Genomic DNA, 27,941 nt, shown 5'->3' on the forward strand with positions numbered 1-27,941 from the left:
ATTAAAACTGAAGAAGGAATAAACTAGATTGAGTAAACAAATCAGAGAAGGAAAAAAGAAAATAAAAAAAAAATAATAAAAATAAACAAAATAAGTAATAAAGAACAAAAGAAAAAAAAAACAAAGTAAATGCCAAACCAAAAAAGAAACGGAAGAATCTTTATGGCAGGCAATTTGGTGGATGAAATTCACAAAGGCAAAAATCAAAGAAAAACATGATCCGCTATAATCGCTGAAAAAAAAAATTATTCATCTGAAACGTAACAAACATACACAATTATACATACGTATCCCTCGTCTAAACTCGTCCATACAACTCCTAGATAAATATGGACAGGTTAGGTCCGAACTTGTATTTAATTTATCGAATCAAGTATTAACTGCGGAACAAAAAGATAACAACGACATTAGAACAAGCGTACATAAAAGGAGGTCCCTTTAGCACTACAACATATAGTACCCATTTAGGTGTGGGAATGTTTGTCATTTCCCTATATTGGTTGGACATGAGTCTTTAGAGTAATGGACTTTATAGCTTAGGTAAATTGGTCATATAATAGGGTAGTACACAAATCACAAAAAAAAAAAAAAAAAAAAAAAAAAAAAAAAAAAAAATCACTAGATAAAATGAAAAAAACACTCTAACAGTCTAAGTGAACAAATTAATATACTTTCTATACTCTAAAGGGTTAAACGATACTTGTTTATAAGGAAAATGACATATTCCCCTAGCGAGACGATTATTATACGTATAAAAATACGGTCTAAAATACTTACTTTTACTATAAAAAGAAATTACCCTTATCCAAAATCTCCACTCACCACTTAATTCTTATCTTCTTCCATCTTACTCCTTACCCGAAAAAATCAAACAAAAACCACCATTAAACTCAAACACCATGTTTCAAGAAAACCAGGAAGATCAGCCTATCTTCACCTTTGAGGAAGACATGAGGATGATAAGGGTGTATTTCATGTACATTGTGGGGCTAGTGGTCCTCCTAATGGATGTATTAATTTACTTGTTAATCCATAAGTAAAAACCCGAAAATTACTTCGGTGGAGCAAGGTAGAAATGTATGTAGTGTCAGTTGTACTTCAATATTTTGTAATTTAGTAATTTTGAAGTACAAATTGTAACATGTATTTTGGAAATTATGAATAAAAATCATTATTATTACTCGTTTCCTTCGTTTTATGTAATAAAACAAACGTCATTACACTACGTGAAAAAACGAATTTGGCACCGGTTCAAACCCGGCCTAAGGCACCGGTTTGAACCGGTGCCAATGTGAGGGGTGCCAAAAAGGGGTTTAAAAAGGCATCGGTTCAAACCGGTGCCAAAACTTGAAATTGGCACCGGTTAACCGGTGCCAAAAAGTACAAAAAAATTTTATTTAACAGTTTTTGGCACCGGTTAACCGGTGCCAAAAGTGCCAACATATTAATTTTTTTTTTTACTTAAAAATTAAATCTGTATTAATATTAATATAATCAAATCTATTCATTATAATATTAATATATATATAATAAAAAAAAAATTACAGTACAATCAAATCTTAATAATAACCAAAAGTGCCAAAATATTAATATAATCAAATCTGTTCAAAATAAATTACAACAGCTAAATCAAAATAAAAAAAATTACAACATATAAAAAAAATTACAATATAAATAAAAAAAAAAAAAAAATCAGTTGATTCTTCGATTTAAGATCAATATACTTGCATGTTGATTCTTCAATTTAAGAACTAAATCCATATACCTGCACCAATTAAAACAACCAAAATGAATCGATTAACATGAATCAATTCAAAAACCCAGTAAATCGAAAAAAAGAAAAGAATAACCCAGAAAATGAAAATGAAAATCAGTTCAAAAAAGAAAATGAAAATGAAAATCAGGTCAAAAAAGAAAATGAATCGGAAAAAATAAAAACCCAGAAAATCGAAAACAAAAAAAAAATCAGTTCAAAAATCCAAAAAAAAACCCAGAAAAACGGGAAAAAAAAAAAGAAAATCAGTTCAAAAACCCAGAACATCAATTACAACCCAGAAAATCAATTAAAACCTAGAACATCAATTCAAACCCAGAAAATAAAATAAAAAATCGACAAAAAAACCCAGAAAATGAAAATGAAAATCAGTTCAAAAAAGAAAATGAAAATGAAAATTAGTTCAAAAAAGAAAATGAATCGGAAAAAAAAAAAAAAAAAAAAACCCAGAAAATCGAAAACAAAAAAAAAAAAATCAGTTCAAAAATCCAAAAAAAAACCCAGAAAAACGGAAAAAAAAAAAAAAAAAAGAAAATCAGTTCAAAAACCCAGAAAATGCATGTTGTTGTTGTTGCGGCGTTGTTGTTGTTGCGGCGTTGTTGTTGCGGTGGTGTTGTTGTTGTTGTTGAGGTGGTGTTCGAAGAGAAAGAGAAGAGATTAAGGGAGAGCAGAGGAGAGATAGAGGGGGTGTTGTTGCGGTGGTGTTCGAAGAGAAAGAGAAGAGTTTAAGGGAGAGTAGAGGAGAGATAGAGAAGGGAGAGCAGAGGAGAGAGAAGGGAGTAAAGAGGCGGAGTGAGAGGAGAGATAAGGAGATCAGTGTTTTAATTAGGGTTATAAAATGAGAGGAGGCGGCCGGTTTTTTTTTTTTAATAATTTAAGGTCCGGTTCACAAAGGCACCGGTTCAAACCGGTGGCCTTTATGATTTTGACACCGGTTTGAAGTGAACTGGTGCCTTTTACTCTGGTTTAGCTTCCCACCAATTTTATAGGCCATTTTTGGCACCGGTTTGGACTGAACCGGTGCCAATTAGGGGGTGCCTTTTTGATATTTTCTACTAGTGTTAAGTTTATAAAAATAATTAGCAAAATAATTATTATTATTTGCAAAAAAAAAAAAACAATAATTATAGTAATAAAAAATAATTAATAGGGATAATTAAAAAGGTAGGATCAAAATTTGGTGTCTACACTTTCTTCTCTTCTCTCTAAAATCTCTCTCTATTTTCTCTGTTCTGAAATGGCAGAATTCAATATGCTCAATTTCTTTTATTTTATGTATGGAACTTGTTAACTTTGTAGATTAAAATATCATTGTCCATTAATGAATTTACATCACACTCTCTTTCCTCATATCTTAGTTCATTATTTTCATCCCCTCTCTCTCTCTCTCTCTCTCTCTCTCTCTCTCTCTTTCTCTCTCTCTCTCTCTCTCCATTTGTTATGGATAATTCCTCTTAAGAGCCCTAAAAACAATGATTCTTCACTCTTCAAATTAAACTTGATAATTTCTTTGGGTTATATAATCGAATTTAGGTTTTTGTTCATCAACTCTCTTTATTATAACTAGATAATCCCAATATAATTTAATAAACCCAATTATTTTTTCTGTATGAATCAACACATTTTCTCCTCTAGGGTTTTTTCAAATGAATATTTTTTTTTCTAATCTTTGCTTTTCAACAAAATTTGATACATGTCAGATCCCAAGCTTGTTCACTTGTCAAATCTAAAAATTTCCTTGGATTTTTTTTAGTTTAATTTTTATTTTAATTATTTATTATCAACTCTATTTATTAACTAGATTCCCAATTAAAGTTAACAATACCAACTTTCCTTTGTGAATAGACACATTTTTTCTCCTAGGGTTTCTTTGGATTTTTTTTTTTTGTACAATGGTCCTCTTACAAAGGGAGGAAAATAGGGGAGTTTTTTGGAATTTGCTTTTAAAAAAAATAAAAATCTTTAAAAGGGAGGGTGTTGTACCACACTGCTTATACAACGGGTGTTGATTTTTTTTTTGGGTTTCTCCTATGAATTACAATTCTTGATCTTTGCTTTTCTGGTGTACTTTAACAAATTTGATTGCATTTGAGATCCCAAATTTGGGTTCATCTTATTCATCTCGATCTCCACTTTTTATCGCATATTCTAACTCGTCAACTAAACTTTATATCTCCTTCAATTGGTAGCAATTCACGTACATACTATATATCAAAATTGTGAACGAGGAAGAAATTATGATGCGAGTCATGATTATAAACCCTAATATTTAAAGGCTCGTTGCATTTGCTCTTTAGTTCCAACACCTAACTACTCCAATCCTAAAAAAGAAGTGATTTCTAATGGTGAAACAAATGAGGAGAAAAATCCACCATATGAGATCTCCATCAAAGATAAAGTTGTTAGTCAACTACGTCTAAGGTGATGGTGTTTAAAGTGATTACGATGATCAGTGGCGGATCCAGGATTGATTGATAAGTTTTCCTATCCTCGACCACGTATAATATATTAGACAATAGCTTAGCCAAAGCTTTAATAATGAACCAAAAACAGTTACATAAAAAGGTTCATTTTATAAAGTAATACTTCTACAAATTCATATTACAACAAAATAATATTTAGATTGATTACAATTTCTCTCGACAAGTTTTCATATTTTGATGATGATTTACAGTATCATTCATGCCAACATTATTAAAAATAATCCAAATCTATCGCTAGATACATACTCAAGTAATCTTTGAACATTTGATCTCCCATGCTATTACACAATTTATCTTTCTCTTAGCTTGCGTCATTCCAAAAAATAATCTTTCTACACTTGTCATTGCAACGAGAAGAATCAACACTAACTTCAAAAGTAAGTAGACTTGATCATTTGTTATAAACTCTCCCGTCTCAACAAGTTTCATAGAAAACTCACTTAGACTTTTCAAAAACCAAATCTCTCATCATTTCGAACATCAACGGTGAAATTTTCAATGAATGCTCAAAAATATTAACTCGAAGCTTGAAACTCATCAGGATAAAATTGTGCAAGTTGAACTAATTTTCTTTTCAAATGAAGAAAACTAATTAGCAAGATTAAAGCAAGACATACACATAAGTAGATCCTTACTCACCTCAGTATATCGTTTCAAGTTCTTGTGATTGGAGGTCAATGACACTAAGAAAAATTTCAACTCGAAAATGATGAAAATTTGTCACTTGTCGGCCTTACCTCTAAACATTTTTCTCCCAGGAATAATATATCATCTTTCCATGTGTGGAACCTAAATGCATATTCAACCATACAAGAAGCGACTTTCTCCATATGATAATCCCGTTCTTCACTTTTCATGCGTCTTTTAAAAATTTAGTCTTGGTTAGATCAACCATCACCATTACATGTACAATTTCTTGATCATGTTTTAGCAATGCCACATTCAACTCATTTATAATTCCAAATATAGCAACCATCAAGTGTGTCACAAAAACAAAAACAAATGATATCTATCAACAAGTGTGTAATAAATTGTGCTTTATTTGAATCAATTGCATCGGATACCCAATTGACAAATTAAAAGTATTGTAGGATATATATCAAGTGAATCAAATGACATCAAGTGACAAAAGTATTGTATGATATAAATCAAGCACATTCAAAATAGTTTTAAATTAAAGTGAGATCCCCAATGGCCTACATAAGCCACGTTCTTGATTTAAAAAAGTTCTTGATTCAATAATAAATTTCACTCATGGATAATGCTTCTACAACCCATTAACACTATTTTTCTAGAATAAACTCTTTCCTCTTAGTGAATTTCCCACAAATTTCAAGAGAGATGCAAGTACATCAACAAAAATCCAACCATAATATGAGTTTTTCTTAGCAAGATCAACTTGTGGCAATTAAAGTTGATGAGCAAAGCAATGGACAAAGTATGCTTGAGAACATTCATTCAAGATTAAATTTTTAAGGCCATTATATTGTTTGAACCTTGCATATTACTTGCCCCGTCATAACCCTGCCCTCAAACTTGAGAAAAAATCAAAGAGTATTACATGAGTAATGACTCAATAGTAGGTTTAAAAGTCAAATAACTAGTATGAGAAACATACACAATATCGAGAAAACACTAACACACTTCCCCCCTTTTATTAACAAATCTCAAACAAAGTGCCATTTGTTCCTTATCGGAAACATAAGCAGATTCACCAGTAAGAATAGAAAAAAAAATTAAAAAAAAAAACCATCAATTCAAATTCTTCCAGTATGCTTAAGTTGTTCTTTTGTACCGGCATTAATTTTATCTTTTTTGGACACTTGGAGAACTAAGTTGACTATGGCCTGGCTTTGGAATGCTCAAGATCATGGTTTAAATTCAAAGAAAAGCCAATAACTTAAGAAAGCCTCTAATCAATGAACTTAGTTTTTCATCATGACCATGAAAAGACAACTCTTAGGGCCTGTTCTCTTCAGCTTATTTTCAGTTCGGTTCAGCTCCAATAAGTGCTTCTACTACTACTACTACTACTACTACTACTAATAATAATAATAATAATAATAATAATAATAATAACATCAACAACAACAACATTATCAGTTGATAATAGTAATAGTAATAGTAGTAATAATAATAATAATAATAATTCAGTTCAGTTTAGTTCAGCTCCAATCATTTCAGTTCAGTTCAGCTCCAATCAATTCAGTTCGGTTCAGTTCAGGCAGTTCAAGTTCAACTTCAATCAGTTCAGTTCAGTTCAACTCATTTCAGTAAATGAGAACAGGCCCTTAAAACAATAACTACATCTGATGGTTTCGATTAAAGCTTCTAATCTCTTAAATTATGTACAATATTCACTCATACTTTTTGTCGTTTGTTTTGATAAAGCAGTGGTGATGCTACTCTTTTAATTCATGAAAAATTTATAGCAATCACAATATTATTGATCATCTAAGGGGTTAGGTGACACAACCTCAGCCGATTGACTACCATCTGTGACTCCTAACTTTAGGGGACAATCCACCTCCATTTTCCCTTAAGATCTTAATGCCCCTTCGCCGCCTAAGATGAAGAGTGTCTTAGTCAAAACCTTTTGATGAAATAAACAAGCAACCTAGTGGAGAAAATAAAAGACTGTCAAAATCTATTTTACCTTCAAGGCGTAGATGATTCTACGTGATGAAAATGCTTCCCATCAACCTTGAAAGGTGTTGCACAAGATTGGTTTTGCATTCTACCAACAGAATGCATAAACTATTTCCTAACATTTAGCTTGTTGTTTGCGGGAAAATTTTCCAAGAACATCCAGCCAAGAAGACTAGCATGCAGATAGACAAAATCTAGAAAGCAGAAGATGGATTTTGATCATATGTTCATAGATTTAACATGGGGAAAATTCAGATTCATGGGCTATCGGATGAAATTGCTTTGTATGAATTTGTCCGAGGATTGTAGCAGGGCATATGCAAGTTTGAATTGATTTGGAAGGGTCTTATGACACTTGCAAGCTCTTAAGAAAACCAAACTTTTATTCCTGCTATCGAAGTCTATTTGGCCACCAAAGCCGAGGAAAAAGGGAAGAAAATAGAAAACAAACAAGGTGGAACTTTAAGTAGTAGCTGACACACCATCAACTATTGATTTGAGTGCAACGTGTACTGTTAATAGGTATTTTGGGCAATCAAATTGAGACATTTCTGGTTATTAAAGGGCAATAATAACAAACGCTACACCCTAATCAATGCGGTGTTCTGGTTAGTAGTCAAAGTTTAGGATGTTAATTGAACCAGACTAGAGGCAGATATCAATCATCGTATTGCGTGCACTTCCTAGCTTGTAGCACTAGCCAACCTCGGGAAGTCTTGCTCTTTGCTCTCTCTTATCCTAGGAATTGAAATTCCTAAGAAGATAAGCACCTGTCATTTGATTTGAAACAGAAAAAATCTCTCTGTAAGGTGAAACCCACCAAACAGAGAAACAATGGCTGCCATGAACCACCACCATTCATCTCCATTGTTGCTGAAAAACCCTCCTTATTCTCAAACTTCTCTCTTCAATCCTTCCTTTCCCATTCAATTCCATAAATACCCACTTCGGATTTCTTCTGAATTAGCCCCTAAAGCTCGAATTATCGCCCGCCGCAAGGAGACTGTTCCTGTTCACCAGCTTCAACGCCCTCTTTGTAATATTCTCTTTATAATATTACTCTATTTCCTTTAATTTAAATGCTTGCATTATTGATTTCTATTCTTGGGTATTTCTTATTTTGGGTTGTTGATCGTTTGCCTGTTTTCATCTATATCTTACTGTAATTAGGAATTTGATAATCATGTTTGTTTATGATATCTTCAATGATTTTATTAATTTATTTACTTATATGATTGTTTGTGGTGGAGTAGTGGAGTATATGAGCTTGCCGGCAAGTCAATACTCAGTGTTGGATGCAGAAAGGATAGAGAGAATAGATGATAGTACATTTAGGTGCTATGTCTACAGGTTTAAATTCTTTTCTTTCGAGGTTTGCCCGGTTTTGCTTGTTCGTGTCGAAGAAGAGCCTAATGGATGTTGTATTAAGCTCTTATCCTGCAAGGTCTGACTTCTTCTTTGCCCTTTTGTTCTATTGTTAGCATTGTCCACTTTTTTGTAAGCATTGGTTGTGTGAATGAGGCTATATATGGTTCAATTGCCTTGATTGATTGTCTTTGTTAGTGTGAAGTTGACTAGATTGTCAACCTTATAATAGACATTTTCAAAGAATAGAGGGGCTGTCACTTACAACTTGAATAAACTGTCATTTAATTTCTCATTATGTTAATAAGCTTAAAGTGTATCCTATGCATAACTCATTAGTTGCATTCTTTCAGAATTTTGTAAAATTTATTATGACATTTAGTCATTTGTTTATTAATGAATTATGTGTTTATTTAGAGCTACTTTGTTTATATACAAAGCTCATGTGTCTGTAGTTTGGCCTTTTGACACTGGTGGACATGGGGGTTTTCCTTATCGTGTGATATTCTTCATGACAGTTGGAGGGATCACCGATCGTGGTTGCGCAGAACGACAAATTTGAGGGTAAAAATGTTCTGTTACAAAATTTCCTGTAGCATTAGTTTTCATTTACAGCTCTAAGCCATCTTCCTCTTGTATATGAATTGCTTTGAAATGCTTGAATATTTGTTTCTGTGACCATTAAGTTTCGTTTGTTATGTGTATACCTGATCTCTACTCCAAGGGTTCCCTGTTGAATTGAATTTTCTAAGATTTTTACTGTTGGTATGAAATATTGACTGAGCCCTCTGGGTATTGATCTGGTCTGCCTAGGCATATACCTTAGCTGTGCTTTTTTTAATTGATTTTTGTTAACCTATAAAGATTTTGACCACTATTATTGGAAGGGCTAAAGCGCTCCTCTAGGTTTGATGTAGTACTATCCTTTTTTGGAGAACTCAGTCTCACACAATGCAATTGATTTATTTATTTATTGGTATATGGAATCGAAATTAGTTGATGCATAATAAATTGCAAGAATTCAATCCTAATAACTAAGCTTCACTTAGCCACTAAGGTACCAATTGGGTGTTTAGATTGCTTAGGAAGGTGTTTAGAATGGTTACACAATTATTCAACCTAGCAAAACACCCCAATATAGCGTTTTGTTTCATTTGTTTTTTTCGGGATAATTTGGATGGCTAAGCTTTGTGGTCTTTTAAGAATGATTATAGTTGAACTAGGATTGAAGTAATTTTGGATCAGTAGTTCAGTGTACATCTATGTTCAGTGAATCTTATTGGATAAGTTTTAAGTCTTATTTTTGGTTATTATATTTCTTAGGTGTGTTATTAGCCTTAGTTTTAATTGTATATTTATAATTCTAGATCAAAATTGGTTAAAGTCAAGTTATCCTTCTCCCATGTAGATTAAATCTTAGGCGAGTAAAGCCTTAAAAATAATTTGAGATCCCTCGTATGCGAGCATTAAGATAACACATGAGTATTTTTTATAACTTTTTCATCAGTGCTGACTATGCTACCTCTATCTTGTAACATTTGCATTTGCATGGTTGACAAAACTTATTCGTGAAGAAATTAGTAAAAGGACTGAAGGCCAAATGGTACGTTTAAGTTGGTAAGGTCTATCTAATAGTCTGATAATGAATTTATTGGCTCCAGAAATGTAAACATGAGATGTTGCCACTACTACTCTGCTTCTATAGGTGAACACATTATCTGGTTATGAATGTAGGAAAGATGCAAGTGTTTAATGTACTGGATAAATCTGGAGGAATAAAAGAAATATATGGAAGGGGTACAAATTTAACTTTCCTTGTTTCCCTTGGAATTTTCTTGTATATGAAGGTATTTTTTGGGGCTGTGAAATTATAAGTTGGACACTTAAACTGGTTATGGAACTGCCTTGTATATAAAGGTGACAAAACATTCCCGGAATAAGTGGAGAACAGTTTTTAAACTGTCTTTGGCATGTTTTAATCATTATATGCTAGTTTTGAGTCCTTGTGTCATGCTATTTCAGGAATGCGTTGACATTGGTTTGGTATGGGAATGCAGCTTCCATGGTGAATCGTATATCTTGTGGTGTGGAGCAAAGCAACTCAGAAATACAGCAGCTCACTTCTGATGCAGTCATTGAGGTAATATGCCTTTTGAGATTATGTTACAATTCTTACCCAACGGTCTAGGATTTGCACTCATTTTCTCCTGGATTTTAGGTGAGCATTGATGTACCTTTTCCATTTCGAGCAATTCCAGTACAGATGATTGAATCAAATGGAGCACGAGTACTTGAACAAATACTTGTGATTATGCTTCCTCGATTTATGGCACAGGTTTGTAAAGTTAATGCTGAATGTGCTTCCATTGGTATTCTATGTAAAGAGTCATTTCAAATGTGCTCCTTCCATCTCACTTTCCCATATTTCAATATTAGTTAATTATTATCTATTTCCTTGTTTGGAATAAGTCTGCCCAATGGTAGATCTAGGATTTTATGCCAATCAATCAATAACAATGCTTTGTTTTAAAAAAAAAAGATACTTTATACGGAGTAGAAAGTCAGTCTAGGAGTAATAAATGTCACTCCATCCGTTGCTTAAATTTTTCTTTACGTTTCATATTATGCACGATGATTATAGAGACCACGGCATGAGCTCTCCAAGGCATCCTACAACAAGGACTTGCATCAGACTAGTGAGCATATGAAGGAAGATGCAAGATTAATGGGAAATTTGAGTATAAAACACCAAGTATCATTTAATTCTATAGAAAGCAACTAAAAAGAAACAAACTTAAGAGAATAAGCTAGAAGCACCAAGAATGGGGATAATATCACAAGAAAGAAAGACCACTTATCAAATACCCCCAACATACTTTTTTGCTCGTCCCCGAGCAAGCAAAATAAAACATAGAACAAAGACTAGATGCAAGAATATACACTAACCTCACTTTCGTAAGAATTGTGGTTGTTTTTAACAAAAACAAGCCTTGTAAACCCATACATTGCTATGGAGGGAAAGTATACACTCACGAGGTTTCCAAAGAGTTTAACGCACAACTCTTGAGTAAGACAACCAAATACAAGAAGTGGTGAAGAAAAAGGAAGCAAACAAACATAACATAAAACATTTTTGAACTAATCTAAGAGGTAAGCATAGATGTATGACAATTTTTCTAAGCAATAAGAGTAAGTACGTTATCAAATGCTAAAGGTTGATTGAAGGATAAACTATGCTAAGTGTAGAGAACTCAAACAAGCTCCACCACTCCCACATTCCAAACAATCTAACCACGTTTTCTCATCTAGATTCAATTTTGCCCTTCAATGTAACTTCTCTTGACTCCATGAAAGAGCTGGAACAAAGATAGGAAATTAGGAGTAAGAAGAACCCAACATCTTACCGAGACATGCTTACTCCATATGCTTGAAATCTAGTTCCCTGCACCGACTATTTTCTCAACCAATCTAAGGACTAAAGGACTTTATTGGGTTGAAACGTAGGCTAAGGAGAAAAAGGTGTAGAAAAATTTAGCATAGCCTAACTGTGAAGCAAAGGGTGATCAACCCTCAAATTCAGCATCAAACTTTCTACCAACTTTCAAACAATAATAACAAAAACAACAAAAACTCCCTCTTATTTGCCGAAAGATACTTTTGATACTTTTCCTTTTTCCACGCACTTTCTCATTTTTTTTTCTTCTTTTTCCTTCTTTTTCTCTTTTTTTTTTTTGAATTTTCCTCGTTAACTTTGGACAACTTTTTCTTTCTTGTGCACTTACTTTGATTGAATTCATAATCTCAATCTTGATTTCCATTCAATTCCTCTTTTATGACCGAATAAATTTGCAACACAAACCTTTATGACGGAATAAATTCACTAAAACTAAGGGTGAAAGTAAAACAAATTACTACCATTAGGGGTTTGAACAATTAAAACTCACATTAGGATCAATTACTATCCCTAGGGCTTCATCTTGCCACAGACCCGTAAATTTAGGACAATGGGCCCTTACGAGTTCGGGACACAAATTACCTTTGCATAGACATATCTTAAAGTCGACCAACGACATTCCAAGAGCGTGCTAACTCTTAATTCTTAGGAAGAAAGGTATTCAAACATATATCTTTCTATGTTAAATGCAAATATGAAACATAACAATATTTACAAGGTTTTGCTTAAAAGGAAAGTTTAGCATTTTCAATTTTTTTCCCATTCATATTTTCTTTATATATTAAAGATGTATCAAGCAAATGCAAGCAAGCAACTAAACTTTAAAAGCAAAGAATTATGGAAGTTGTAGTGCATGAATCATGTAACGTCAATTAATCCTCAATTTAAAAATAAGATCACGACAACATAGTCAATGATCAACCACTAATATCAAATAGAATTTGTAATCAACATTAAACCATTTAACTTCCCTCAAGTATCCGAGAACTAACAACCACAAGAATTATTAAAGGAATTAAGGTGGAACGATCTCACCAAATGTTCTTCGTAAACATTTATCAAAATGCGTTTTCAAAAAAAAGAAACATTCATCAAAATGCAAGTCTTTGATTAAAAAAAAATTCATTGATTGAAATGGGAGAGAGAGCAAAAACACCAACAAGCTTAGCAAGTATGGCCCGCATGGAAAAAGTCTTCCCAAAAAGGTCCCCGATCACCCCAACAAAACAAGCCTTTAGATAAAAACATTACAAAAACACCCCATAGCTAGTGGAAGATTTTCTTTTCCACAATTTTGTTCAGAGATTGGTAAATTTTATCCTTAATCTCAGCACATAATCAGTAGTTTGTATTTTCTAGCTCTCATATGGTTTGTGTGACTCCAAGTTTGTTGGTGAGCTACGGGAGCATATCTTGTCTTAGTCATAAATATTTATGTTTTTGCTCTTGTTGATGGTGGTTACCCTTTTTGCTAAGTAATGCTTTATATCTTAAAAATTTAACAGTAAGTGTTCTTAGAATTACTACGTAAGAAATATCCTTATTAGGGGAATTGGTTTTGCACTTCCTTGAATCCGTATCCCACCATATAATTAGTTCCGATGTTTGGCTTTCCTGTATTAGTTGTAAAAGTTAGACTGATCACTTACCTTTTATGGTTTGTACAGCTTGTTAAGGACTATCAAGCATGGGCTTCAGGGGATACCTCAAGGCAACCTCTTGGAACTGGTCAAATTTAACTTTGGAAGTCATAATACTCTCGTTCATCCAACTCCTACCCAGTGGAATACGATCTTTTTCTAATGTCTGATAACTTCTTCTAGACAATGGAGGAAGAACATAAAGATGTCGGGAAATCACATGGAGTATAGTTTTAGTAGAAATTATTAATAACAAATTAAGAGTTAAATCTCGTACACGTGTATATTGTTGAAAGTGTCAGAACTCTGGAGTAAAAGCCCTGTTATGTTGTATTTATTCTAATGATACGCTATAACAGTAATTTTGCTTTGGCATTCAAGAGACAATGTAGGTGAGCATGATAAATTGTTGTTGATTTAGAGATGAAATTCGCATTCTATTACCTGGAACTGCCTGGCCTAGTGCAATGCGCCTTTAATCATGTGATTGTAGCCTGCTTGATTGTTTGCATTGTGGTGCATCTAGTAGGTAGGACTTCAATCGTGATTGGCAAGCTTGCAATTCAATCGATGCAGCGCATGCTCATTGATAAACAGTTATAAGACCAGATTAAAACAAGAAGATATTATAAAAGAGCACCCATAACCTCAAAAAATTTATTTGGAAACCTGATCCACAATTTCCTACTCTCTATACTTAATCTCTCTTGTACTCTGTACAAAGTAAATCATTATTCACCGTTCTTTGTAATATATAGATTCTAGGATCGTTATAGGGCTTGTTTACATTTACTGAATTGAACTGATTGAAACTGAACTGAACTAAATAGAGGTGAAATGAATAGTTTATGAGAAGAAAATTAAGAGCTAAACTAAACTGATTAGAGCTAAGTTGAAGTGAAATTAAGCTGAAGTGAACAGGCTCATAGTCTAGGGTAGGGTCATTCTTAACACTATGGCCCCGTTTGTATAGACGGAAACAACTTTAGCCTTTTAGGAAATAAGTTTCCCATTTTCTAATGTTTGGTTTATGAAGGATGGAAATAATTTTCTCAAAGGTCGAAGATAATTTCTGAAGTGTAGAAAATATTTTCCTCAATAATGAAAGGAATACCACATTTTCCTTTCTATTCTTAACATCCCCTTTCCTCTCCTCCCATCCATATCTCCCCCTTTCACTCTTGATTTCCTGTACCTCTATAATTTTTCTTAAGGAAAACAATAACGGAAAACTACTTTGCCGTAATATGTTTTCAGTCGTAACAAACGAAACCTACATGCACCTACAGCTGAAAATATGAGTTCACGAGCACGAACCAAAAAATGGAGATCTGTCAAGAGTAAACAACTCAGGTCCCAAACAAATGGCTAACTGTAATGGATAAAATCTCATTAAACCTTCAAATTCAGGTGATCCACCATTTGCAATAGAGGGGTAAAGAAACAGATGGAATCAAATAAATATTTCTTTCATTCATTCATTCATTTCTCATTGTTTTAAGATTACAACGGCAAACTTTGCTCCTAATTAATCCTGTCCCTACCCGAATACTAAGCAAAATGAACATCATGAAGCGGTAACCAACAGCCATTAAAAAAAGCACCAACAAATTATTCCATTTAGCGTTGATGTTGGAGGAGATATTATACGCACTGCTAACCGCCTGATATCCTGATATAGCCCTGACTTCTCCTACCGCAAAATTTGTGCCAACGTATTCATTTTCCAAAAGTCCCTGGAATAAGAAGTATATAACAGGGTCATTCTGCTGTGTAATTAAACTAAGAATTCTATTTCCAAGAAACTACCATAAGAATCAAAGGAATCATCACAGACACACTTTGAGGCAGAGCCATATTGAGGCTCATAGGGTCGACTGCCCCCACTAAAATCAAATATATTTTAACATTCATCTCATACATTTTCGGAAATTTGAGCTTTCTTTCAAATGAATTTAGCCAACTGCCCCCAGTACAATTTTTTAATCTTGTTTTTCCCAATTATATATTTTCCTCCTGCATCCACACTGGATAAACTGACATGTACAGATCAACAAAAAAATAGTAGTCCGTATAATTATAAAGATAATTAAACCCAAGAAAGTCAGGATAATCAATACATCTTACCAACCACATATAGTAAGCAAGCCAAATCTGTTAGCTCACATTTGAAAAACACAAAGGAGAGAAGAAACTTGTACTTGCCTGAATGGAGTACGTGTGAAAGGCAATGTAGGACAAAGGGTAAGTCCATATTGATACAGGCAAATCACTACGGATCCTGAAGTACCCAGCTGAGAGCATCATCATGATCTGAATGCAGAAAGTACTCATTCGGTAAGCATATGACTTGAGCTACTGATCAAACCACAATAGAGCAATTGTTGGCTTATAGCTCAAAAATTCTTATCACAGATTCAATCATAATTTAAACCAAGTCTCATGCAGTAATTTACTTCACGAACCCTATAATACACCCTCAGTTCCAAAACTTGAGGGAAAAAAGTGGGTTTGGGCCCAAGGAGAAGTACTCAGAAGTACAGAGGAAAAGGGGGTAAAAGTAGAATGTTATTTAAGCAGGGACATCTGTTATTTGTATGTTTACCTTGAGCTATAGTGGCTGTAAAAAAATTCTATACATGTATGTTACGATCCAGCATAACATGAATGATTCTAAAGATGAATAATGATTTTGACTAATAAAGCTTAAGAACTGGAAAATGTAAACTGACTTCCAAAGGAAGAAGAAGATAAACCTTGCATTAAAATCTGAAAAATAAGAATAGTAGTACAAGCTTTCGAGAGGCTTGTCCTCTCCCTAACCAGCATTCAAGAGGTTGGAGCTCTCCAAAGTATATATACTACTAAACAATATCCAGCATGACTTCTATTTGACTACCTATTATGCCCCTCCCTTAGGTCAGTTTGTTAAAGTATTATCATATGAAATGTATTGTAATATGTTTCCAGATCATACTATAAATTCATGAGCAAAAAAATATAGACTATACAACACTTGAACCACCATGCCAGCAGAATTTTTTCTAAAAATTTGTCATTCCATGTTTGGAATACTTCTACTGGTGACTGTCATAGGCATGTGTTCATGTTTAAATGTAAGATCTAATCGCTTGGATTACGCAAGTTGTATTCAAGAAGCTTGCTATAGAGAAAGCTAATTACAAGGGGGTTAGTTTGTCTAGACTACCATGAAAAATTGATTTAAAAAAATCACACACAACAGTAGTGAATAAACTATCCACCACAAGGGCAACTATCAAAGCGCACCCTGCCCATAGTTACTCCTGGAAAACTTGAGATATAGCATGAATAAATAGATGAGAAACCAATAAGCAACTGCAGTGGAGAAAAGTTCAGATGTTATGGGCAGTACACAGGCAATTCATCACAAAAGGGATCAGCAAAGACTCACATGTACAAGCACTAGTGTCAAAATGCTCCAGAAAACATCTAGCTGGAAGGCCGCAACAGTTAGCAGTAATCCCTCATTGACCAGAAGGCACATAAAGTAATTCAATACGAAGTACATTAACAAGCTGAATTCATCACGTAATCCAATCAAGAAATAGAAAGCAAGACTTGATGAAATAGAAATCAGGAACAGGAAAGGTATGCTAGATAAGAGTTGTCCAATAAGGAAAACAAAAGCTCCAGAATGCTTATTTGATTCTTCACAGCTATATGTCTGCACAGCAAACACACTTGGATTAAAATTATAACCAAAGGATGGAACTTCAAACCAGAATACTTTCACCCTGAAGACTAAGAAGAATATGGCATGACTGGAAAGATTAAAAAGAACGATTGGATGGTGAGTTAGAAAGCTGAAAGATTGATAAATTTTGAATCTTAATCCTTACAAAAGGTGGGAGTCCTAACCTTTATTTCTTTCATGTGTGCTCGCATCCCAGCAATGCTTAGAAGAGATGTAAATGATACAAATACAAATATAGCGGCAACTCTAGCCTGTAGATCAAAACAAGGAAAGCAATGGTAAATGAAGAAAAGTTTAAGGGGGAAAAAATCTTTCAAGAAAAAACAACTTTAAGCCTAGGAATGAGAGCATGTGTACAAACAGTTCAGAAGGACCAAACTAATACAAAAACAAGCTTGTGCTATATGAGCATTTAATAGCTTTAGATTTTTTTTTATTTTTTTATTTTAAGCAACACCAAAACCCCATAACAAAGGTTAAAATCAAATGGATTTTGCAAAAGGTTCCCAACCAAAGAGAATAATGCAGAAAAAACGAATGAATATGGTTGCCAATCACGATACAACATCAAGTCAGAGAAGATTCAAAACCCCAATATCCACTCATTTGGTTGCATCATGTCTCCATTGTATCTGGTGCTTCAAAAACAAATCAAATGAAAAACTTCAATTGAATAATTATTTTTAATGATCTTTCCTTAAACACCAAATTTGCAAATGGACTAAAGTTGTTGACTGAAATCATCGCTTTGCCGCTGCATCATTTGTGCCTCAGTTGTTACAAATCTAACAATCAACAACTAGGACATCGGGGGTGGGGTGGTGACAAAAATTCTCAGCAGTAATACATTAGTGTTGAATGTTATCTGTGATTCAAAATTCCAGGGTTATAAAGGTTATGAATACAAGAGAAACAAAATGGATCAGAAACGCCTACTAAAGTTATGGCAGGGGTGGGGATTGGGAATTAGCTCATATTATCATGAAAAAGTGCACATTTAGAACCAATATCAACCCCCCCCCCCCCCCCCCCCCCCAAAAAAAAAAAAAAAAAAAGCAATATGGCAACAAATGTAAAGCACAGCAACACCAGAATTTAGAAATTTGTAGCAACTTACCACAACAGAAGACAAAGAATGCCCCAAGCCTGAAAACACAGTACCAATACAGAGAGCCAAAAGCATATTGAGAACCAAGCGAAGCCAGTAATATTTCCATTCTCTGGACATGATTAGTAATGATCTCCAGGTCAAAACAGCAATCCGGGTAGCCCAGCCTGCCCTTCCTTTGCTTTTGAGAAGAGGACCTTCCTGAAGAGAAAAGTTCACAAAAGGCTGAATAGTGATGCTAGCAGCTCAAATGAAGTTACCCTTCAGATCTTAATAGAGTACACAAGAATACAACTATCTCCAACCGAAATTTAAACTGGATGGAAGACAAAATTACTATACTTGCATTTAAAAAGAATTGACATAAAATTCATTTTGTTTTCTACTTTGTATAACTGTAGAGTCACAGTTCTTCAAGGGAACAGCTCATAACAAATTTTCGTTTAGCGCTCATGAATAGTCACACTAAACAATGAGAAAATTACATGAAATGTGATAGTATCTGTTTTGGTTTAGGAACATAATTAAAATTATCACTGTAAAATATGTATGCCACAAATGAGGCAACGGTTTACGACTGTGTCAGTGTATTAGTGTATATACATATGAAACTCCTAAAAAAGTGTTGTAAAATTTTAAGTTTTCCTTCTTTTTTGTTTTTTTTTTTTGGTTTTTTTTTTTGGTTTTTTTTTTTTTGGTTCTTGTTTATGGAGGTAGATGAAGTTATACTTCCTCTTACCTAAAAGTTGGCCCTTCTTGAAAATTGAGATTGATTTTTAGGATGGAGAGTGAATGACATATGACTATATGACAAACAAAAGGGCAAAATACATGCCAGTGGTTCAGCTCACAAATAAATACTTTACAAGTATGTTGTATATCAAAAGTTAAAAGAAAGCGACCAAACAAGGAAAGGAAAAGAAAGAGAAGATAAATCAAGATAAACTAACATATAGCAGCAACAAACCTTTTCAGTGAGCTTTATAATCATTGCCTCAACAGCAGCCGCATCTGCGGACGACTTGTAAGTTGCTTCAAGGGTACGAATAGCTACAGCAGTGTCCATATTCACTGATGACAAGTCACCATGGTCATCCTGATCAAGTTTAATAACATCTTTATGACTTTAGCTCACACATGAGTAAGATAGCTACAATAGCATAGATGGCAATCAAATGAATCATGATGATCCAAAGATAAGTAAACTACATGTAATACTATACCTGTAAGTTTTTACACATTGCAATAATCCGGTCAAAGTCTGTATTGATGGCTCGCAAAAAATGATCAGAAGGACTTTGCATGATAGGGCACGGAAATCCAGCATTGGAGAAGTGCTTCACCAACAAAGAAAAACTATTTAGTTACACAGGAAAATGTTCATTTAAGAGTTGGTTTCAAAAAAAAATTGTTCTTTTAAGAGTTAGTTGCTACTGGAATAAAAAAATAGAGATTTCCTACGGAAAAAAAAAGTTATAATTGATCCCAGAAATGTTGTAAATAGAAAGAAGAATTAGAGTGCTTGTGTCCACTTTTCAACACAAAATACTAACAATAAATTTACTATTCTAAAGTTTGGGAGTGCAGATTAGACTGCTTGTACAATGCAAAGCAAAGAGTACCCAGAAGGGAAATGATAACATAAACAAACCATTTGACAATAATTAATCAAATTTGAGATTTTTGAAGGCTGTAGAAGACTGATTTGGGAATTTCAGATAAAGAAATGAGCTTCATAAAGGGGAAGACATAGAAAAAGTCACACTTTCAAGTTTTCAACATTTTATGAAATTTACCTGCAAACAAGACAGTGTTTCCCCAAAAAATAGGGTATTTCCATTTGAGAGTAGGCAGATTCGATCAAAGAGGCCAAAGACTTCTGTACTGCTCTGGTTTAATGTGAATATAAGGGTGCACCCAGTGGTTGCAAGTTTCTTCAATGTAACCATCATAAGAAGTGCAGAAACACTGAAAGACAAGAATTCATTAACTTCTGGCAATCAAGCGATACATTAAATTAGTGTTAACCATAGCAATTTCCAACACAACACTTCCACATGAGGCGGCAGAAAATTGTTTATGGGTCTAAATGAAAAGAAATGGCATGGCAAGCCACAACAACCCACTAGGCAATAAACCTCAAGCATTGTGTTAATGGGATATTATTGATATCAGGAGACCCTTTAATGTTTCCAAATTCAAGCACCATTTTAGTTGACAGATTAAAAGTTTAAATAAACAAATAAAACCATTTCAAGCCACATCCCCGAATTTAATTAACATAGCTTCCCAAGGACACAATACTTTTAAAATCCATCTATGACTCAATATCATCAACAATGGAGTATCAATAACAAAAAATTCCTATGAAAATTTTAGCCTCAATAACATGCACGTGCTTCTTCAGATGCATGAAAAAAAAAGAAAGAAAAAAAAAAAAAACTGACATCAAAATCCATTTGTTAATGCAAATATCATCGTATTATCTGATACTAATGGTAAAAGCTCACGAGTTATTGAGACACTGATATATTCATGTATAGTACAAAAACACTTCCCAGCCTTATTGCATAAATATACTTTAAGGGCAAAGGATTCATTTAGCTGCATGAATATGTGTGTTAAATGGATGCCATATTAGAGTTAAACAACAGATCTCTTGAAATCAGCCATTGCTGCATCAACATATTTATAAAACTCAGACACCTGTTTATCACCTATTCTAGAACAACAGATCTATAGATAGCAGCACTCCATGACCGGAAAGAAAAATCTTACGGAAGATAACATGTGTTGAAAAGTCCTAAAACTTTAGCACTTAAGGGAGTCATTTGTCTGTATATGAAAGTATTTTATTGGAAAAGATCATTACAGAGCATTTCAGTTGGTTTGATCCAGTAACGAACAAGTATTAAAGAGTTAAGGAGGGGAAAAGAATAAAGAAATCTAATGTACATCAGCAGCACCTGTCTAGATGATAGAGAGGCTCGTCTATAAAAAGGAGATGTGGTCTCATCACAAGCTCCCTGGCAATGCTAATTCGCCTTCTCTCACCACTACGAAGACCTTTCATGTAACAGTGCCCACCTATTAGTTTGTTTTCATAATCACCCAAAGACATGGAAATGATTGCATCTTCTACTACATTCTTTTTCTGACAAATGAACCCAGGAAGCTGAAGCAGTGCTGAATAATAAAGGAACTCTCTAACAGTTAAGGATCCAATCAGTGTGGTTTCCCTTTCTACATATCCCTGCATATGGAAATTAAAAGGCAGATCAATACTTTAATGCAATGCAGGACATCACAATGAGTAGACATAGCAACTTAAGATCCTAGAACAGCAACTGAAAAAACCAAACCACCAACCTAATACTTTAAAAGGTTAAAAAGAAATCCTCAGTCTACTGAATGAGAGGAAGGACTACTAAGAAGAATTTTTATGCCCTCTACTGAGAGAATTGTATTTCTTCCCGGAAGTCATTCTTATTTTACAGTTTTTTCGTTCCCGTGGTCGATTTCTGTTCTAGCACAAAGCCACAAAACTTACAAGGAGCTATGTGGGTCCTAAAAAAAATTTCCCTTAATGCATGGGAAACAGACTTTCGGCACCAAAGATTTCATGGAAGAAGCTCATTACTCTTTAATATTTTCTTCCAGACAATTAATCCGAATTCACTTTTTTTTCCCTTATAATCAGGAGCAGTATTACATTTTAAGTCTTGCAAAAAGCCACAAACAATCCATGGAAGGGGCTATATAAGCAACAACAACGTGGCAAATCAATTTGTGGCACCAACTACTTCTACTTATGAAACTAACGACTCTATAGAGTGAAGACAGAAGGTCACACACCTTTAAATGTTGAATTGACATCAAAATGTAAGAAACATCAATAGATCTGAAAGTCAAAATAAATCTAATCAAGTAGAAGGCTAGAAGCAAACATTCACATCATTAAGCTTCATCCTTCATATTTGTAGCATGTTAAAAGTCACAGAACTAGGATGCCTCATACAAATCCCAAGTCAAATGTTCCCCAGATTAAGAACGACATCATCTAATAACAAGACAAAGAAAGAAACACTGAAAGGTTTAAGCTCTTCACAAAAACATCAATATGTGCCAAATAAAAAGGTTCATATTATAAGTCTTCTATTTCTATCAAGAATCCCATGTGTTCTTTAGAATTATCAGCAGATACAAACTGGCCAAGACCAGTAGTGAGGGAGCCAATGTACACAGGACATCCTTATATTAATGATGTCCTTCTTTGCTTCTATGGGTGCATTAATTCTGTACAGAGATAAATCATTGCATAATGATTTGCCATAAGATCACAGTTATATATAATTTATTGTGCTAGAATATGAGAGCAGCCTAAATTAGCATGAGTAAAACAATTTAGGCAAGTACAAATAGAAAAATGCAGAAACACTGTAAGCATGTCATATAATTATAACCAACATGAGCACACAAAAAAGGAATTTATGAAAGCAACAACCAAATATTTTACACAATTAGTTTATACTATATCATGATTCGGAACTCACGTAGGACCCATAAGGTAAGTCACATTTCATTCCATTGACAAATATATCACCATACATTCTAGCTGAATGAGGCAGTCTCCCTGAAAGATAAAAAAAAAAAAAAACAGAAACATTACATTAGCACTAAACTCTAAAACTATTACAACGTGCTCAATTCTAGTAATAAGAAACTAAATATTCAAACCTGAAAGAGCCCTTAGTAGGGTTGACTTCCCAGACTTGGCAGGACCCATGATAACTGTCATTGTTCCTGGTAATGCATAGCCAGTAGAACTCTTTATGACTTTGTCAGAGTACTTTCGTTTACTCCTAATCATTACAGTTAAATCTTTCCAAACAACCGAAGCTCCTGCCACCTTTCTCGTAACAGATACACCGTCATGAGCATAAGGGGAAGGCAATGAACCACTATTGAGTTTTGACAAAGTTGGCGAACCAGGAGTGGTGGCGGCATTAATTGAGTCAACCCCCTCATCCACCCTTACATCAATATCCGTATCATCCCCCCAGTCCGGAGAATCCTCAAAGGAGATAGGTTGCCTAAGCGAACCAGGTTTCCTCAAGTAGAAGAAATTACTCGAAGGCACCCTACTGGTAGCAGGACTACTAGCTGAGGAAGATGAAGACCTATAATTATCTGATTGGGATTGAATTTCTTCCATTTTCAACTTAAATTATTCACTACTCTCTAATCCTTCAAACAAACCACTACACTCTTCTCAAACAAATTCATCCAATATTCTTCAATACAACTAAATGTAAGAATCAGGAGCCAACCTGTATCAAAGGAGCCAGTATTACAGGAGGAAAACAGAAAAACATGCGAACCCTTAGAAAAAAGCTTGTAATCTTCACTATTGCCTAATTTGAATTTGAGCATCCACTTAACCATATCAGCAAAATAAGAAACACCCAAAAGCTGAAATACACTATACACCCAAAACCCATTATAATACACATACATAGTATACTAGCAGAACTATACTAAAAAGATAATTAATTTGAATTTGAGATACCCAATTAGCCATAAGAACAATACAATAAATACCCAGAAGCTGAAACACACATTAATTACACAATCATACTATTTTAGAAGAACTATATTAAAAAAGATAATAAACTTGAATTTGAGACACCCAAATAACCCACTAGCTGAAATACACCAAAAACCCAACAAATTACAAAATGGGTTTTAAAAACTGCCCAAATAACATGCAATAATGAAATATCAATAAAGATTATAAACTATTAATTCAAAAAACAGATGCATTTACATGAGAAATGGCTTAAAAAAACTAACCTTGTTGAAGATGGATCTGATAAGTAAACTAAAAAAGAGTGAAGAAGGTATGAAAGTGAGAAGTGCAAGGCTAAAAATGGAAAGGGAGTGAGAGACAGAGAGTAACTGCAGAAGGACAAAAAAATTCTTGACTTGCTTTAATTTTACAGCTAATTGTTGTTTGTAATGAAAGAAGTATGCTTTTTTGGTCTTTTTTGCTTGTTTTTTTTTTTTTTTTTTTTTATGTGTATAATATAATTCTTCTTTCTTTGGTTAGTGGGTTTCTTTTTCGTGAAAAAATGGAATATAATCGTTGTTTTTCTCATCATTTCATTCAAAATTTTACTTGAAGGCTTGTTGGAAGAGAAAGACACGAGGCATTATTACGGGCAATATTTGCGGAAGCAAGGCGCCTAATGTCGGTTCTTCATTCTAGCTTAAGGCTTAAACAATCTATAATAGCATAATCCTTTTTGGGATTCAAAGGGTCTTTAATTTGAAAAGAGATACTCGGATTATGTAAGGGTATAGTAAAGTCGAGGCTCTAATTGTAGGTTTTGGTTTGAAGGGTACGACTCGTTCCATGTTTAAACATTTTTTGTTAAGTTGTATTATTTGATGAAATGATGTGAGTCAAGGGTACGGCTCAAATTATATTGTAATGTGGGTGGTTTGTAGTAGAAATGATAAACTTAACTAAATCAGCTAACCACGAGCTTACATCAAAAGAGAGAATGACCATAAATAAAGGCTAGCAAGGTTCCATCCTAAAATCAATTGGTGATAGGTGTAGTCCACTAATCTTATATAAAATCACATGTGAGTTACCCATCACTAACCCTCACATATGAACAATTTTAGATATTACAATCTAGACATATCACAAATTTTCTCATTGACCATCTTTAGACTTCTAACATGAGGTCAAGTGGTCTCTATGACAATCACAATTTTAATTGGCTACGTGCTACATACAAATCTTCAAATCCTTTCTATCTTGCACTTTGTAAAGCATTGAGTCCTCCTTCATTGATTGTTACCTTCATTGAATGTTAATAATGGGCAAGATAGTTGGCTTTAATATCATGATAACTTTCAATTGGCCATTTAGCCTATGCAATTCCACAAGAAGGAGAGTATGTATGACCACATATAAAGCCCCACATAATTCCATCCTAAAATCAATTGGTGATATGAGGAGACCATTAATTTTATAGATTAGTCTTCCTATCTCCCAACTTACATGTAAATTACTTTCCTTAAAACAAATTATACTGTATAAATAAAATAGAGCACACAAATAAACAAATTGGTGAAAGAGAATAATTCGTGTCTTATATCATTGATGTCTCTTAATAATATACTTCAATCGTACATGATACAATAGCTTACATTAAGGCTATACTCATATAATTTAGGCTACAGACTAGGAAAAAAATTGACTAGATGATTTGCAATATTTACTTAGGTAGTCTCAGTTAATCAATTTGATAAACAAAATTTGTTTATTAAATGGCAAAATGGTAAATAAAATAACATATGTGTCAATTCATCATGACATTTTTTTTTTTAAATAAATCAACAATAGTAGGACCCATATTTAACAAATTTGCCATTTGATAAACAAATTTTGTTTATCAATTTAATTGATTGGTATTTTTCCATATTTACCAGATTAATACTTCATATAAAGATATTAAACTTGATCAACGCGCGAGTCGAGCCGAGCCATAAAAAATCTGCCCATTTCTCTGGCTAGGCCTGGCCTATATTCTGGCAAAAAATTCCATGCCCAATCTCGCCAAAAATGGCGGGCCATGCGGGCTTTTCTGGCTATTTTCAGGACAAGCTAAAAAAAATGAACTAAAATAGCATGAAAAGGCATTCACAAGCCCGCTCAAAAAAAAAGGGACAAAAAAGCTGCCCAAAGCCCGCCCATGTTCAGCCCGGGTTAGATTTAATCAACTCTAAAAGATATACTACCTCAGTTTCATATTTTTTGCAACTTTGGACTCCTAGGCAAAAAATGAGAAATGGAGATTAATAATACGGGCCTATTCTCATACGTTGAAATTTAGTTCAGTTCAGTTCAGTTCAGTTCAGCTCAGTTCATTTCATTTCAGTTCAGCTCCTAATTTCCTTCTCTTATAAAATATTCATTTTAGTTCACTTCAATTCAGTTCAGCTCAGTTCAGTTCAGCTGAGTTCTGTCAATGAGAACAGGCCCTACATATATGTTTGGGCATATGATTAAGAGGAAAATAGAAAGAAAGTGTATAATTATTTTTTGACCGTATCACCGCCAAGGGCACCAACATCCACCTGACCATCACTCGCAAAGTCGCACTGTTAAGACCACCACTTGATTAGCCCACACCCCTACTACCGGCCAAACTTCCATTACCACCACTGACCACCTTTTCATTGTTCGGATCTCCCTGAAACCACCATAACCACCCAAAACTTTGTCGTTGTTGCTGAAAACACCCACCCCATTACCAAAATTACCACTGAAAAACCAGACAAATTAGGGAGAAGAGAATAGAATGACTTGTTTATTACTCCGTATTCATCAATAGGTAGAGTATTTATACAAAACCTACGAACATAAGATAGGAAACAATATTCCTAAAAGATATACCATATATCCTAATGATATATTTTCTAAATATTTTCTTAACATAAGATAATAATCTAATATATATATATATATTAAGGGGAGTTTTTCCCCGAGTTTTTAGAGAGCCACGTAGGATTTAATTTTTTCAATGCGCCACGTAGGATAATAAATTTTAGTGGTAGCCAATTAAATACGAGATTATTAATTTCTAATAAAATTAAATAATTTAACTGACACGTAAGCAAAATTGACGAATGAGATTTTAAAGTTTAAATTAATTAAATATAAAATATTATCTTTTGATATGAGGAATTTTATCTAAATATATAACAAATTTTAGCACATAAATATATATATAAAAAAAATTATTTTAAAAAATTCAAACAAACCGTGCATCGCACGGGCTTCGTCTAGTACATCGCACGGGCTTCATATAGTACTAAATATATTATTCTCATAACAAATTAACAATATCTATACGGAAAATATATCACATATGTTTTCCGATATATCGTATCTCTAACAAAACCACACATCCACCTTGTCACACACCCACACAAACTTGAAACCACCTATCCACCCCCGCTGCAACCACACCATCCAAAACCTAAAACCTACCACACAACCACTACATAGCCACCCCGGAACACACCCAAAAAAACCCAAAAGGTTGTGTAGTGGTTGCGTATTGACATCCCTACTCTCGACCGTCATTTCTTTTTCTCTCTACAACAATAATATTATTGCTGACAAAAATAACATTAATTAGCCAATAGTGATTTAGGGTGATTATCCCAACATTTTATGCAAATAACCCTATATCAATTATTACACGTTCAATTAGAAAATTATTAATACTATTTCTGTTTTACTCCCTCCGTCCCCAAAATTTCAACCTATTTGCATTAAAATACCTACCAATTTACAACAATATTTGTGCAAAATTAGCTTCTCCATATAAAATTTTGTTTTCACATGTATTTTTAATACTTTATCTCTTTATTTTTTTTACAAACTCCATGTAAGTTTATCTTTTCAAGATGTTTTTTTTTTAAACCCAAAATGATTAAAGTTTTGGGGACGGATGGAGTATATTATTTCAACTTTAAAACATTTTATTTCTCACAAATAAATTTAAAATAAAAAGAGATTTATGTGTCAAAAAAAAATAAAATAAAAAGAGATTTACAATATGTCAATTATGAAACAATATGTCAATTATTTCAAAAAAAAAAAAAAAAAAAAAAAACAATATGTCAATTATGCCCTTCAGCGATATA

At 33.6% G+C, this 27,941-nt stretch overlaps 2 protein-coding genes across 2 annotated transcripts; one reads left to right on the forward strand and one right to left on the reverse strand.

Moving 5' to 3' along the window:
- Positions 1-7,547: 7,547 nt before the first annotated feature.
- LOC145558360 (uncharacterized) lies at positions 7,548-13,815 on the forward strand. The gene is made up of 6 exons (XM_081619582.1): positions 7,548-7,942; positions 8,160-8,350; positions 8,790-8,835; positions 10,329-10,411; positions 10,490-10,606; positions 13,393-13,815. The coding sequence occupies exons 1-6, from the start codon at positions 7,741-7,743 to the stop codon at positions 13,462-13,464; spliced, it is 711 nt and encodes a 236-aa protein (XP_081475708.1). The 5' UTR covers positions 7,548-7,740; the 3' UTR covers positions 13,465-13,815.
- Positions 13,816-14,815: 1,000 nt separating this feature from the next.
- Positions 14,816-24,220, reverse strand: LOC145558361 (ABC transporter G family member 3-like). The gene is made up of 12 exons (XM_081619583.1): positions 24,063-24,220; positions 22,947-23,539; positions 22,763-22,842; positions 21,176-21,462; positions 20,006-20,177; positions 19,433-19,546; positions 19,177-19,305; positions 18,219-18,410; positions 17,266-17,352; positions 16,799-17,071; positions 15,571-15,678; positions 14,816-15,101 (listed from the first exon to the last, which is right to left on the reverse strand). The coding sequence occupies exons 2-12, from the start codon at positions 23,422-23,424 to the stop codon at positions 14,844-14,846; spliced, it is 2,178 nt and encodes a 725-aa protein (XP_081475709.1). The 5' UTR covers positions 23,425-23,539; positions 24,063-24,220; the 3' UTR covers positions 14,816-14,843.
- Between the last annotated feature and the right edge of the window lie 3,721 nt (positions 24,221-27,941).

The sequence above is a fragment of the Chenopodium album genome, chromosome 9 (assembly GCF_948465745.1).
Source record: "Chenopodium album chromosome 9, dcCheAlbu1.1, whole genome shotgun sequence".
NCBI classification, from domain to species: domain Eukaryota; kingdom Viridiplantae; phylum Streptophyta; class Magnoliopsida; order Caryophyllales; family Amaranthaceae; genus Chenopodium; species Chenopodium album.